Below are 14,408 nucleotides of genomic sequence, written 5' to 3'. Positions count from 1 at the left end.
CGTTTGCATAGTCGCCTGTCTGTCTGTCTGTCTGATATTGATCTCTGGTGTTTATGTTTGTCATTTCGCAGCAGAACTCCAGCCCCACCCCCCCTCCTGAACCCAAGCCCACCATGATCGACGACTGGGCGGTGTCGGTCAAGCCGAGTGCGGACCCAACCGTGATCAAGAAGCACATAGAGAAGATGGTGGAGGTAAAAAAAAAAGCCAATTTCATGTTCATTACCAGTGGATCGGGTGTTTGTTTTTTTTAATGGCGGTTGCTATGGTAACATACAATCAGGGCAGGGGGAGCATCATTGCAAGTGGTCATCACGGCTTAAGTGCACGGTGGGGTTAAGAATAATGATTAAAGGTTATAGAAGAAGTTTCCCAGAGCGACCCAGTGCTGGTGGCCCACACTGACCCACGCTGGTGCACAAAGCAGAAAAGCATTACAGATTATCCACACCATATTTTTTTTATTTCACAAGCTCTTCCGCCTGGCGCAGTCCGTGGGCAACTCAAAACGCAACATGGTACACCAGCGATCTTGCATGTGTCACCACACCTATCTGCATTTTAAGGTGACATCTACAACGTGTGTCAGTGTTAACCTCCTGATGAATCAAGAGCATCAGCGGCGGTCGTTTGATAAACTTCGTGTTTCCTTCCTGCATTGTTGCTGCTCGTGTACAGCCCAGTCCAAAAAAAGAAGCGCATTTCACAAACACAGCAAACTTTTTTTCAGCTGCTCCAAGAATCCTGTAACTGTAGCGCAAATGATGAGGGTTAGGTTATGCAGATGAGCATCTCCGACACGGTTCCTGACAGGTTCTGCAGAAATTCTTCAAAGCAACTTTATTTACACCGGCGCATTTCGGTACAGAAGGCGACTCGACGCGTCCGGGTGGCTGGATGAGGAGGTGGTGGTGGTGGTGTGTTGTGGTCACACGTGGTCTGTGGTTGTGCAGCCGGTTGGATGTGCTGCCAAGTTCTCTGAAACGCCTTTGGAGATGGCTTATGGTAGAGAAATTATCAGTCAATGCACGGCCAACAGCTCTGGTGGGCATTCCCGCGACAAGCCTGCCAATTACACGCTCCCTCGAAACTTCCGACATCTGCGGCATTGTGCTTGGTGTAAAACTGAATGTTTCGGTGTGGCTTTTTATTGTGGCACACCTGTGTAATATGCATGTTTTTTTGTATATAAGAAAATGTTTTGTAAAATCATTTTATCATTATTGCTTCAGTACGTTCTGTACGTTTGTTCCTTCTGGCTCTGAGGAGTTTAGTCAGGGGCTCTATTGGACTGTTTAGCTCACCTATCAAGGCCTGAATTATTTGCTTGTATATATTTAAAAGTGAGAAAATATACTCTATTAAGCCAGGTGATCCAACCAGCTCCTCGTGCCAAATAAAATCCCCTAGTGCCAAAAGTGGATTTTCCAACCCCTGCTCTAGGCATATTGATAATGCTAATGCTAATGTAGCCAAAGATGTTTAAAAAGCCTGGTCAGTGCAAAACATGGGCTCCTTAACCAAGATTCTATTGGCGTCTTTTCTAGTCCGTCTTCAAGAACTTCGACGCAGACGGCGACGGCCATATTTCCCAAGACGAGTTCGAGGCCATCAGAAACAACTTCCCTTACCTCAGCAAGTTCGGCGAGCTGGACAAGAACCAGTGAGCGGCAAATGGATTCGCTTAATATTTACTCCTAAATCACACAGACAGATTCTTGACTCGGAAAACCTTTTTTTTTTTTCTTCTGTTCACAGTGATGGGAAGATCAGCCGGGAGGAGATGATTGACTACTTCATGAAGGCCAGCTCCCTGCTCAACTGTAAAATGGGCTTCATCCACTCGTTCACAGAGGCCACCTATGTCAAGCCTACCTTCTGTGAGCACTGCGCTGGATTTGTAAGTGAAGTTGTTTTTTGTTTTTTCAAGGATTAGCACACCCATTCCCATGCATACCTTTTCTATTTCATCCTATTTAGATCGTAGCCACTAAACATCATCAAAGCTTTAGGGATTTCAGGATTGAAGATTTTCGATACTAGTATGTACCTACACTTCTTTCAACCCAGCCCTAGTCACACCTCGCCATACTTTAATATAGGGCCTGGCTTCTCCATGTATTTGTATGGGGATAGAAGGCGCTCAATTCAAACGGGTCCGAGAAGCCATTGGCTACAGAAGTGCGCATTTGTAGGAACAGGCTCAGATAGCTTGAGGCGTTTACGTGATCTCTAAGGGGAAAAACACATGTTGCTGGTGTGTAGGCATCCCGCCACGTCCCCATAGCAACCAGACGATGACCCTGCAGCTGCCTTTGTCTGATCGCCTCACATTGATCCGGTGTTGAATTGTTTACTCAAATTGATTCCATAGATACCCGCCGGAGAAACACTACAGCTCACGCACGCTCACCTTTTCAGCCCTCCGCCGTCCGCTTCATTATGATTTGTTTGTCTTCTCCCCCCGTGCCCGCTGCCAATTACCTTGAGCTATGGCCGCTGCTACAGTTGCATTCTGGGAAAATGTGTCGGGGCGGTAATTGGGCGAGATGATGGGTCCGGTGGTGGTGTGTTGTAGTTGTGCATGTGAACTATGTGGTGCGGTGAGATCCCAATGGTGTGTTCTGTATCCACAGACAGCGAGTCGGCATTTAATTGTGATTAAAGGAGTAGGCGATATCCTTCACTATTCCAACTTTGTGAAACAATTGAGGAAAGCTTAAAGGGACTATACAGAGTTTATAAGCACGCTTGTTTGTTCCAGTCATGTGTAGAATGAGCTCAGACCTGTTCACCACAACTGCCTCTAAAATCCTGCACTGTCACTCAAAAAGTTGTTACTTCGGGTCTGAAGTGCTGTCATGCACGAGCTTAATATAGAAGGTGCAGTTACACGTATGACCTGAGGTGGCAGTAGTGAGTATAAAATGGCCAAATTGCATCTAGTCTCTTTAATATTGGTGTTTCAGAAAGTAACTTAAAGTAGACAGTGTGACATAGGTTCAAAACCATTCTTTAAGATATTTTTGGTTTTTTTTCGAAAGGGCCTGGAGCTCCCTCTGCAGGCAGCAATGGGGACAACAGTTTAGTTTAGTTTAGTTTAGTTTATTTGAGCAATTTACAAAAGAGCTTGCAGTGTTGGCTAACACCAGGCTAACAAATCCATGGCACTGTGATGAATACACGTTGTGCGGAGAACAGCTCAAAAGGGGTCTGATCATGAATAATAGGCTTTAAAAATGTGGAAGAAAGTTTTGTGTTTCATATATAGAATATATTATTTTTTAAAATGTATTAGGGAGCAGTTGCTAGCATAGAAGAGAGCGAAGATTAAAACAAAATGAGGCTAAATAGCTGCAAAAGTTTTTATGTGAGAGCAACATTTTCAATTCCATCTGCTTTTCAATTTACAACAAAGCTCACTGAACTAAACCCCGGTACGCCGGAAAATTCACAACAGCACTCTGTTTGCAGCTAATCAGGACGCTGAAATTATTTGTGGGAAAAACAGCTACAAATGATTTTTGTCATTACGAGGCCGAGGGGATTGTGCAATGTTTTCTCAGGAGCGCAAGTGCTGAAATAAATTGAAGTGCTGTGAAGGGTGTTGTTTTTTGGGCAGAGTGGGAGAGAAGAGGGGAAAAATAAAGGAGGACAGAGAGAGGAGAGGAAGTGCGCTATCTGCTAGCGTCACACAGACTTGACAGGGAATGGACACGCTGCTTATCTGCCACCATTCAGAAACGCTTCTCAGAAAAAAGTCACATAATGGAAGCGCCTACGGACATGACTTTTTTTTTTTTTTGTGAAGGATGTAAAATAATTGCTTTGAATTTGAGAATTGTTCTTGAAAATGTTATAATTCAAATTGTCTTAAAGGGGACATGTTACTTTTATCACTGCTCTATTGATTTGTTAGCATGCTATTGAGCTACAGATGAGGACTTACATCTCGTTTTAAACGGAGGACACTCCAAACAGCATCCCTTAAAGAGCGCTCTTTCTCTGTCTCCTGTGATCGTTTTTCATTTAAATCCGGGTGAATCTGAACATGGAGGATCTCCATGGCGTCCTAAAGTCAGAAAGGAGAAGGTCAGCCAATTTATCTCAGCTCTGTGATTAACCTACTCCAGCCTCCCGTGTTCGTACAGGGTTCTGTTTTCGAAACTTTTACCCAGGGAAATCACCCATTCTACCAGCTCTTTCTGTCGCTCCATAGGGGTCTTCCTGCTTCTGTCTGCGGCGCATTGTGTTTCGGATTGACTGCAGTGAAAGGTCAGAGTGTGTGGGCCGCTCTGTGGACATAGCTGCATTCAGAGCCTCTCCTACAGCAGTATACAGTCCACATGTGTGTTGTATAAGTGTGTGTGTGTGCGTGTGCGTGTGCGTGTGCGTGTGCGTGTGCGTGTCCGTGTCCGTGTGCGTGTGCGTGTGCGTGTGTGTGTGCGTGTGTGTGTGTGTGTGTGTGTGTGTGTGGAGAGGTCAGGATATTTGCTGTCCCTCAGATGTCTCCCTTTCATCTTATTGTTCCCCACTGGCTCGGGGGCCCATTGAAGTCCCCGCTCTGCCCACTGTGTTCCTCACCTGTGCAATGGCCACCCAGTTTTGCAGTGCACTTTACACGACGTAATGTTTCTGCAGTTTGGCTTAGATTAAGTTCAAAAGTCCAATAACATGTGCGCCACTAAGGCCTAGGGCAATGGTCCTCAAACTTTTAGATTTTCATATTTTAAAAATTTTTTTTTACACAGTGTAGCTTCGTTTGAAGCAAACTAAAACATGCAGGAGTGGTATTTAGATATACTGGTTCTTTCAAACAATGTCGCTTTGGTATATGGCAAATTACTTTAAAAAGAAACACACCTGAGGCACTCAAAGAAAAGAAAATGTGAAAGGTCTTTATTGTTGCATGGCCATTTGATTAAAACATCGTTTCAGCCCTTAGTAACCTAGTTTTACAAAGTACAAAGTTAGAACTCAGTTTCCAAAGGAGGGCATCTCTCGATGCAATGCGGAAATGCAACAATTCCAGGCCGGCTCACGGATTAGAGCATCTTTAAAGGCAGACAGCCGATGCAACTTTTGCAGTAGTAGAAATATAATATCACAGCAAAAAGTGAAGTTACTTCACACTGCAGTTATAAGGAGTTGACATTTACAGCACAGCTTCATAAATGGCTAACACACACGCTAACATGCGTTTGGATTGACTCACCACCGCTCTGGCCTCTCCGTCGTCGCTGATTATAAAAGTTCATCCACTTCGGTTCTGGTCAAGGTTCACCAAGCATCTATCAGTGAAGTGACGGTGACAGACAAACATTATTTTGGCTGATAGTCGCTGAATCCCAGAAAGAAATTACAACTTCTGGTGAGTGGCCTCTTCTTTAGTCCTGTACCTCTCGCAGCCAAGCGCGCATTTTCGCTGCATTTTCGTTAGGTAAGAAAACAGAACAGGTGTCCAGAGTAGGTTAGAAAGAGCTCCTTCTTCACAGCTTTAGGTGCAAACATGACATCTGTTCAGACACTCCAGGGGTGTGTTTGTTAACCCCACAGGGGCAGCGTGGCGCGGACACGTCCAGCACTTCCTTTTTAAAAAAAAATGTCTTTCTTATCACCATTGACGGTATAACAGAAATAATGAAAAAGCTCTTTTACAAATTCAAATCAGGCCGCACAGGCATTACATTACAGAGGTCGAGCACTTCCGTTCTGTTCTGACGTCAGAAGATTAGTCATGTTCCAGGAGAGGGCGGAGCAGCTGCTCAGAAAGCAGGATTCAGGAGGACTGCTGAGAACTGCGTGAATGAAGCCAAAAAACACTCTGGGGGTGTTTTTGATAAGGAAATAGCATAACAACATGGTTAAAAGCTCCCAAAAGTCGATTTTGCATGATATAGGCCCTTTAATTACTTTTAGTTTAGTTCTAGTCTACCTTTAGTCAGCAATAATCCTGGCTGTTTTCCTCTGTCAAATCTATGATTAATCAAACTGATCTGACTAATATTCAAGTACTGTCTTGATATTGGTCGGTGTTTGTTGCAGAAATCCATTATTACCAGTGTTTGGCATTCATTCTGTTGAACATTCGGAAATGCTGCCCTGTAGTTTCCCCACGCCATAGTACACCTGATCTGCAGCGAGGTGTTCACTCACACCTGCATGTGAGTGCACTACAGTCTACGATATATTTGAAACAGGGGTGGGGAATCTCAGGCTGTATATGTACTTTACAGACATCGATTTGGCCCTTGTTGTGAAAAAGGTTCCCCCCAAAAAAGGTGATTCTTTACATGGGGAGTTTTTAGAGAAAAACATTCCCAGACCGCTGTGTGAGTGACTGGCTGACAGGTTTTGTGGCACTGTGGGGCTGAGGTCAAATGAAGCTACTTTCTGTTTATTGCCCACTCTTCTGCAGGTCCTACTGCACCACTGCACTTCATATGTTCCATCACAGATCAGCCTTAGCACCGCATGAGAAGACAAAGGTGCTTTATCTGTCATCTGTACTGAATTGCCCAAGTGTTGACGTTTTGCAACTCACCTCAAGGGACTTTGGTGAAACGACCCAGTACAGATGGAAAGTTCTTCTCCAAATGAGGGCTCACGCAAATTGTTGACGAGTATATTCTTTGAACCCTCATTTTGTGTTGTACATAACTTCAGGAAATAGATGAAACTTGAGTGATAGAGTTTATAACGTACAGGTGAACATGAAGTTCCTTCTCAACCATGCTTTGTGTCATTGCAGATCTGGGGGTTCTACAAACAAGGATACAAGTGTAAAGGTAAGGTATAAAGATTTTTCTGAAATTCTCAAACAAAGATGGCGGCATAAGCTGTCACGTTTGATATGTTTTTTTTTAATGAATGGAACATATTCCTCTTTGATCGGAACCTGGGGAGATAAGAGGTTCCAGATGTGTCTCAGGATCTCGTGAATGCCACAGTACCTTATTACATGCCCACTGTGCTTTGCCACGTAATTAATTTCCCGTGTCACAGACAGACGGGCTCATTAGAACATGCTAATTTCAGGTGGGGCCGACGAAAGCGCGTTGGAAAAGCGAACATGCTCAGACATCAGACCGCAGTAACGTAGCAACAGCGGGGATTATCTGGCCCTGGTTCAGTTCAGTTGCAGGAAAATGTGACAGGACGCACAATTGTTGGGAGCTGGTTTGGATATTGCATTATTATAGATTGGAGTTACGTAGTGTAAATAAGGAGTAGGTTGTGCGACTTTAAACTATAGTGTCAATGCATGTATCACACAAGGCCTGTAGTATATTATGATTACGAGGATAGTAGCTGTATTGTTATAGGGAAGCTTGTGGAGATAACACAAATGCCCTAATGAGCCTTTACTGCTGGCATTCTTTGGTTTAAAGGGGCTGTACTTATTGTATTTACAGACACATGTTTGTTTTTAGCTTAGTAAAAGTGCTTGTAAACCTGGAAGTAGCACCAATGCTAAAAACAATTAGCTTGATGGAAGCTAATATTGTAAGCATTATAGGGAGACTGCATGAAAGTTTTGAAGCGTGCTTATGAACTCATGCAGGATTGGGATATTAGGAAGACCTTGGAAAAGCAAGAAATACAGTGCCTCTCGTAAGTATTCATACACCTTGAACTTTTGCACATTTTGTCATGTTTACAACCCTAAACATAAAGATTTTATTTTGATTTTTTTACTGAACGTCCACACATAAGTCACAAACAGCTGTTAAGTGAAAGCAAAAAGATACATGATTCTGTTATTTTTCAAAAAATAGAAAAGTGAAAAGTGGGGCTTGCATAAGTATTCATACAGCATTTTCTGAGAGCATTGAATTGCCTTTATAACATTCCTCATGACTCCAGAATGTTCACACCTTGGCCTAACCATTAAATAGAGGCCACCTGTGTGTGATCTACTCTCAGTTTAATTTCAGCTGTTATTTAGGCCCTCAGAGCTGTGGTCAGAGTGTATTGGTCACTAAACAACATCATGTCAAGGAGCACCAGAGAGGTCAGGGATAAAGCTGTGAAGAAGTTTAAAGCAGCGTTAAGTTATACAAAGATTTCCCAAGATTTAAACATCTCCCGGAGCAACTGTTCAATCCATCATTCAGAAATGGAAAGAGCATAGCACCACTGAGAACTTACCAAGACACGGTCGTTCACCAAAACTAACAAACCGAACAAAGAGAGCACTGGTCAGAAATGCAACCAAGTTCCCCAAGAAAACTCTGGAGGATCTGTGAAGTCCTGCCGCTGAGCTGGGGGAATCTGTACATGGGACAATTATAAGTCGTATCTACACAGATCTGGCCTTCATGGACGAGTGGAAGAAGAAAGTCATTATTGAAAGGACGCCATGAGAAATCACGTTTGAAGTTTGCTAGAAGTCATATGGAGCACACAGCTCCATGTGGAAGAAGGAGCTTTGGTCAGATGAGACAAAAATTTAACTTATTGGCCCAAATGCAAAACGTTATGTATGGAGCAAACCTGACACTGCTCATCGTCCTGAGTGCACCATCCCCAGTGTCAAATATACGGGGGGGAGCATCATGCTGTGGGGCTGCTTTTCCTCAGCGGGGACTGGGGAGATTGTAAGCATAGTTGTGAAGATGGATGGAGCCAAATTTGGGGACATTTTGGAGGAAAACCTGCTGGAGTCAGCAAGAGAACTGAGGCTGGGGCGGAGATTCACCTTCCAGCAGGACAATGACCCTAAACACAAGATAAATCTACAATGGAATGGTTTAATAAAAACATGTTAATGAGTTAAAATGGCCCAGTCAAAGTCCTGACCTAAATCCTATTGAAAATCTGTGGAAAGGTCTGAAAACTGCTGTTCACAAACGCTCTCCGTCTAATGTGACAGAGCTTGAGTTGTTTTGTAAAGATGAATGGGCTAAAAATGTCAGTCTCTATATGTGCTAATCTTGTAGAGTCAGACCCAAAAGACTTACTGCTGTTATTAAAGCAAAAGGGGGTTCCACAAAGTATTCATGCATGCTGTATGAATACTTATGCAAGCCCCACTTTTCGGTTTTCTATTTAAAAAAAACAAACAGAATCATGTATCATTTTGCTTTCACTTCACAGTTGTCTGTTACTTGTGTGTGAACGTTCAGTAAAAAAATCAAAATAAAATCTTTATGTTTAGAGCTGTAAACATGACAAAATGTGCAAAAGTTCAAGGTGTATGAATACTTTCGAGAGGCACTGTAGGTGTAGTGGATAAAACTGTCCCTTTATTCAGTGTCATGGGTTCGGGTCTGACAGGTTGGGGATGTATACATAAGGAATGACTACAACTAGCTACTTTTTTGGGGTTTATGTTCTCCATTGTGAGCCTAAAAGTCAAAAAGTCTTACTAACATTTGATTAAATATTCCCGGTGCTTGTGTGAAATTATCTATCAGACCACAATCCATACACATCTAGGCCTACATGATTGCCACTTTTGAATCGAAATTTAAATGTCCGTCCATCGCTCCCCCCTCAGACCTCTCCAAAGTCGCTGAGCTCCTGTCCAGTAGCGTTGCCTTGACCACCTCCGTGTGCGAGTTCTCATGCTCCTGTAGCCGCACGATAGCGTCCCCGCTAGCTCTCCCGTTTGCTCCCACTCTGTTCATCCCTTTATCTGACCTGCCCAACTCTCCCTTCTGCCTCCTGTCCCGCCACCGCTCTCTACCCCTCCCCCGCCCCTCCCATGGCCCCCGGCCCCTGTCCCGGATATGCTCCCTGCCTCCCTGTCTGTCGCCCCATGCAGCCTGCGGGGTGAACTGCCACAAAGCGTGCCGCGGCCGCCTGGCGGTGGAGTGCCGGAAGAGGACAAAGAGCATCAGCCACGAGACCCCGCCGGCACTTTCGGCGCGGTCCTACAGCTTCCCCCCGCCCGCCAACGCCCCGGCCAGCCTGCAGGACTCAGGTGAGACGGCACTGTTGGATGACAGAGGGTAGCAGTGAGTGGGGCTTATGGTTTCAGATAGAAGATTCCAAGTCATTTTCCACAAGCATCATCAAAATGTTTATTTCTATTCTACCAATAGAAAACAATTTCTTATGTTTGATTAATTATAAAGCATTTTTATCAACTGTGAGCTGGCACACCAGTTGCTGTTACTATGACAATTTGAAAGTAGTGAAACATGCTTAAACTCATAGACATAAAAAGGTATGCAGAATGTTAGGAAGCCGGCTAGTCCGAGAACGTTTTCAGCACGTTCAATGTGTTTTCCCTTTAGCCGTTAGCATTTAGCCATCAAACATCGCAAATTATGAACGATCCAGATGTTTACAGATGTCGTTAACCTGTCGACCGCATTTAGGTGAGGCTAAAGCCTAGTTAGAAATCATTAATGAATGTTCAAACCATTTTAGATTTTTACTTTAGATAAGAATTAGCGTGTAAAAGTGGCCTCTGAGCTAAATGCTAAACCATATTGCGTTAAGTATCTGCTTTGTGTGTGGTCGGATTCACATCTCTGCTCACCAAACATCATATAATATGTCTATGACTGAGAAGCCACAGAAATTATATAAATATACCCCACCATACTTTAATATAGGGACTGGCTTCACCATTCATTTGTATGGGGAAAGAACGCTCAATTCAAACGAAGTGCGCATTTGTAGGAACAGGCTCATATACAGAAGCTAGCGGTTTGTCTATCATTTCTATGCTTATACTCATCCCTCTGAAGAACTGAGATGCTAGAAATGCATAAGAAATTAGTTTGAACCACAACTAATACTTGAAATCGTTTTCGCTTCCTCTTTCACTGTAAACAAACACAAAATGGGTACAGGGTCTTTAAAAGTTTGAGTTAATCACATATGGGATACATCATGATGAAAAACTTAGAAAACTGAGTCGCCTTTATGACAACAGATGCTAAAAAATACAACCCACAGAAAACTGCATATCTCCGCATCTGCCTAACACACCCAATCAGCTGCACTTTGGGAATGGCACTCTGCTGCATCGCCTCTCCTCCGGTGTGACATTTGGCAGACGAGCAGCCACAATAGTCGTTCCTCATCTGCATTGGTGATGTGATTGGCCCGCCGCAGTGGGGCCGGTGACTCACACGCACACACACACGCATTTTCGCCAGACATAATCCGAGCGCTTTGTTTTCTAACGCGATCAAAGAGAGACAGACAATGCGGCCATGGATTTGACACGGAACCGGCGTTTTCATTATAGCTTTTAGCGCGATCGTCGATTCCCTTCTGAATGAGCGGGCCCAATCAATGTGTCCCGTTGGCCTCTGTTTGCAGTAATTGAAGAGGAGGACATCGAGGCGGTGGAGGAGGGCGTGTTCGATGTGCACCTATAACCAGGTAAGGCGTGACGGGAAGTTGCTGAATGGTCGGTCAGGTGATTCTAGTCCAGTTTGAACCAACATGTCAGAGTCTTGAGAGTTTTTAACCTGCGTAATGAAGTCTTAAATAAGGGCAACACTGATTGAAAATGTATTTATAACACTTTAAAGCTAGCCTTATACCACCTATACCACCTTCAATGCATTACTCTGAGGGATACAAAACTGAGGTACCCCAAGAAACATTGCCAACGCGTTTCGGTCCTTGGAAGCCTTGGACTTGGACAAGTGAAAACAGAGATGGCGTAAAGATGGCACAGCTACATGGAAAGTGTAGGCTTCATAACAATCAGCTAAAAGGCAAGAACACTTATCACCGCTGTGTTATCTCATCTCGGGTATCAAAATGATTACTACTCGACTAGAGGTTTTCACTGTAATTACGAGACCGCATGAAGGCAGCTAAAGCCTGCCAGTGGTGAGAAATCTTTAGTGAGGCTTTGTGAGAGAGAGGCAAGTGATAACTCAAGAAGAATGCTTGCATCCCAACGAAGGCTGGAAGGAGCTGAAGCGCATCGGTGCGTTTTTCATTTTAAAAGCTATGTAAAAATAAAGGATTGTTGACTTTAATATCATCGGAGTGCCTGGGAGTTTGTTTGCTTCCATCCATCTGGCAGACCGCATGTCTTATTTAATTTGAAGTAAAAGGAATCACCCACCTAACTCCAATCAGCACCAGACGGGTCTTCTTTACCTTTTCATACACACCAAAGGGATCCACATTTATTTTTTGATTACTCAAGAAACTCCGTCTGGTATAAATAAATCAGTTGCAAAGTGCAGCGGAAATGGCAATACAGAAAATTGCATTTAACATTGAGTGCAAAAGAAGACGCTACATGTTTTGGATAAACCTTTTTCTGTACTTCTTTGGGGCATCTGTTGAGTTCGCATAAATCATGGCTACTTCCTATAGATGCAATACAGTGTGACTCCAGTTACAATTCTCACAATGCCATTATCAATGTAATCTTCACACACTGGTGCATTATCGAAAATGTAATGCTTTTACCTCTAGGTTTTTGAAATTGCATTACTCATTATTAGAATCCTAAGATGTTGTGCTTTATTATCACTGCCTGACCCCAAAAAGTTACCACGTGGATTAATCATAATGGCTCAGCTGATGACCTGAACAGCCTGAAGGACCAGGTTTTTCCATCCATGGATTTCTACTTCCCTGATCTCACAGGCATATTCAAAGATGGCATCGTTTTCACACATGGATTGGCCACCACTGAGTCCAGATCTTCACCCCATTGAGAACCTTTAGGATGTGCCAGAGGAGGCATTGCGCAGTGGTCACACTCTCTCATCACCAACACAAGAACTTGGTGAAAAAGTAACGCTACTGACATTGCAGAAGCTTCTTACACTGGAACAATGGAACTCCTCGGGGCTGTGTACTTTCCCCCTGGCTCTTCTCCCTGTGATTCTTAAAGCGATTAGTGACTGTGTGCTGTGATCAAAGCTAAAGGCTGATTTTCAGTCTGCCAGTGTATTACCAGAAATAGCGCTGCACTCTTTTCGAAACGCACTGAGACATGTCGAATCAAATGTAACATGAAAATGAACAGTTGCCTTGGGGGTAAAAAACACAGCAATTTACATTTTCGGTGGGTAATTATGACTGATGGGTTTTCCTGCGAACCAATTCCACGATATTTCCTTGGTAACTGAAGTCATCCTTTTACACCATTATTTTGTTCCAAAATCTTATGCTAATTTCCATCAACATATATATTTCACAGTGCACTGCATGCTTCACTAATGCTGTTTTTTTAACTGGAGCTGGTGTAACCGTTTGGATTTTATTCCCTCTATTTCAGAATCCAAACTACACACCAAAAAAAAAAAGGCAAACTGAGAGCTCAGCGACCTCAACTGAAGAGAGACTGCACTGGAGCCAGGATATGTACGCACTGCCCCCTGGTGGACACTCAATGACACTGCAGAAACACACGGGTGAACGTGAGGATAGATTTGTCTTGCTGCGTCAATGTTATACATATACTGTACGTGTGTGGTGTCTATGTGCTAATAAGAGGAGGTCTATTCTCTCCTCGATGAAGATTGTCCATATTTACGTTTACGGTTTTATATGCAGAGGACACTAGGATAATATCTATGACGCAACATTAACATTGCCGGAGTTGAAGGAGAAATAACCAAAGTGAGCAGGATTACTCGAGACGGCGTGGAGTAAAGCGGAATGCTGCTTATGAAGGGGAGGATGTACGACATGGGTCCATTTTGCATGATGTGTCCCCTTTAGCAAAGCCCTCAGCCTTATCACGCACTCACACTGTACAGCTCTACATATCCCCCATGTTTTTTTTCCACACAGGAATCGAACCTGGGACGCTTACAAGAGAATACTGAGAGGTGAATTTGTGCCTGGTCACCCGATTGTATTTATTTTACGTGTGCTGAAATAGTTCAATGAAAGATGTCGTGCTGATGTCAAAGTTGTGCTCTCCAATGAAAAGTCAGTATTATTATTATTATTACTACGTGTTGTTATGAACTTTTGTGAATTAAAGGAGTGCTGCTGAGGAGAACACTTGTGTCATGGTGAATCTGATTTTTGCCAGATTTAAAAAATTTGATCTCGCCAGTGTGACGATGTAGCCTGTTGTGTTTGGAATAAAATGCTGGATTTGGATACGTTTGGTTACTGTTCTACATGATATAAAAGGTGGGGATTGTTGGCAGCTGCAGAAGTACATTTCTTTTGTCAGCGTAGGCCCTTACTGTAAACAACATTTTTTTACTCTCACATACCCCTTAAAGCTTTCATTTCTACTGAAAGTAACCCTTATCTTGTGGGTACTGCCAGTTATTTTGAAAATCAATTTAACTCAGGTTTTGGAGTATTTAAAGGTATACTGAGTATATAAGGTCAGATCTGCGTTCTATGATAATGTCATATTATCACAAGGAACATTGCAAGGACACGTTAGTCACAGACTTTTGTCACATTCAGCTAGACCTTTGAAAGGATAGCAGCATTTATTGCAC

The 14,408-nt window shown here is 43.3% G+C and overlaps 2 protein-coding genes across 2 annotated transcripts in view; one reads left to right on the top strand and one right to left on the bottom strand.

Moving 5' to 3' along the window:
• LOC306980278 (RAS guanyl-releasing protein 2-like) overlaps positions 1-13,968 on the top strand; it is a 41,952-nt gene extending 27,984 nt beyond the window's left edge. Inside the window, exons 11-17 of the mRNA XM_079579611.1 lie at positions 72-194; positions 1,548-1,663; positions 1,759-1,900; positions 6,752-6,788; positions 9,770-9,928; positions 11,284-11,346; positions 13,217-13,968. Coding sequence (XP_079435737.1) covers positions 72-194; positions 1,548-1,663; positions 1,759-1,900; positions 6,752-6,788; positions 9,770-9,928; positions 11,284-11,342 — 636 coding nt within the window. The 3' untranslated portion in view covers positions 11,343-11,346; positions 13,217-13,968. The remainder of the gene's footprint in view (positions 1-71; positions 195-1,547; positions 1,664-1,758; positions 1,901-6,751; positions 6,789-9,769; positions 9,929-11,283; positions 11,347-13,216) is intronic.
• The window catches only part of otub1b (OTU deubiquitinase, ubiquitin aldehyde binding 1b), a 191,379-nt gene that overhangs the window by 103,696 nt on the left and 73,275 nt on the right, over positions 1-14,408 (bottom strand). The gene's annotated exons all lie outside the window — the stretch shown is intronic.

Source organism: Gobius niger (assembly GCF_951799975.1).
Source record: "Gobius niger genome assembly, chromosome: 21".
Classification (NCBI taxonomy): Eukaryota; Metazoa; Chordata; class Actinopteri; order Gobiiformes; family Gobiidae; genus Gobius; species Gobius niger.
This window is presented reverse-complemented; position numbering and strand designations above follow the sequence as displayed.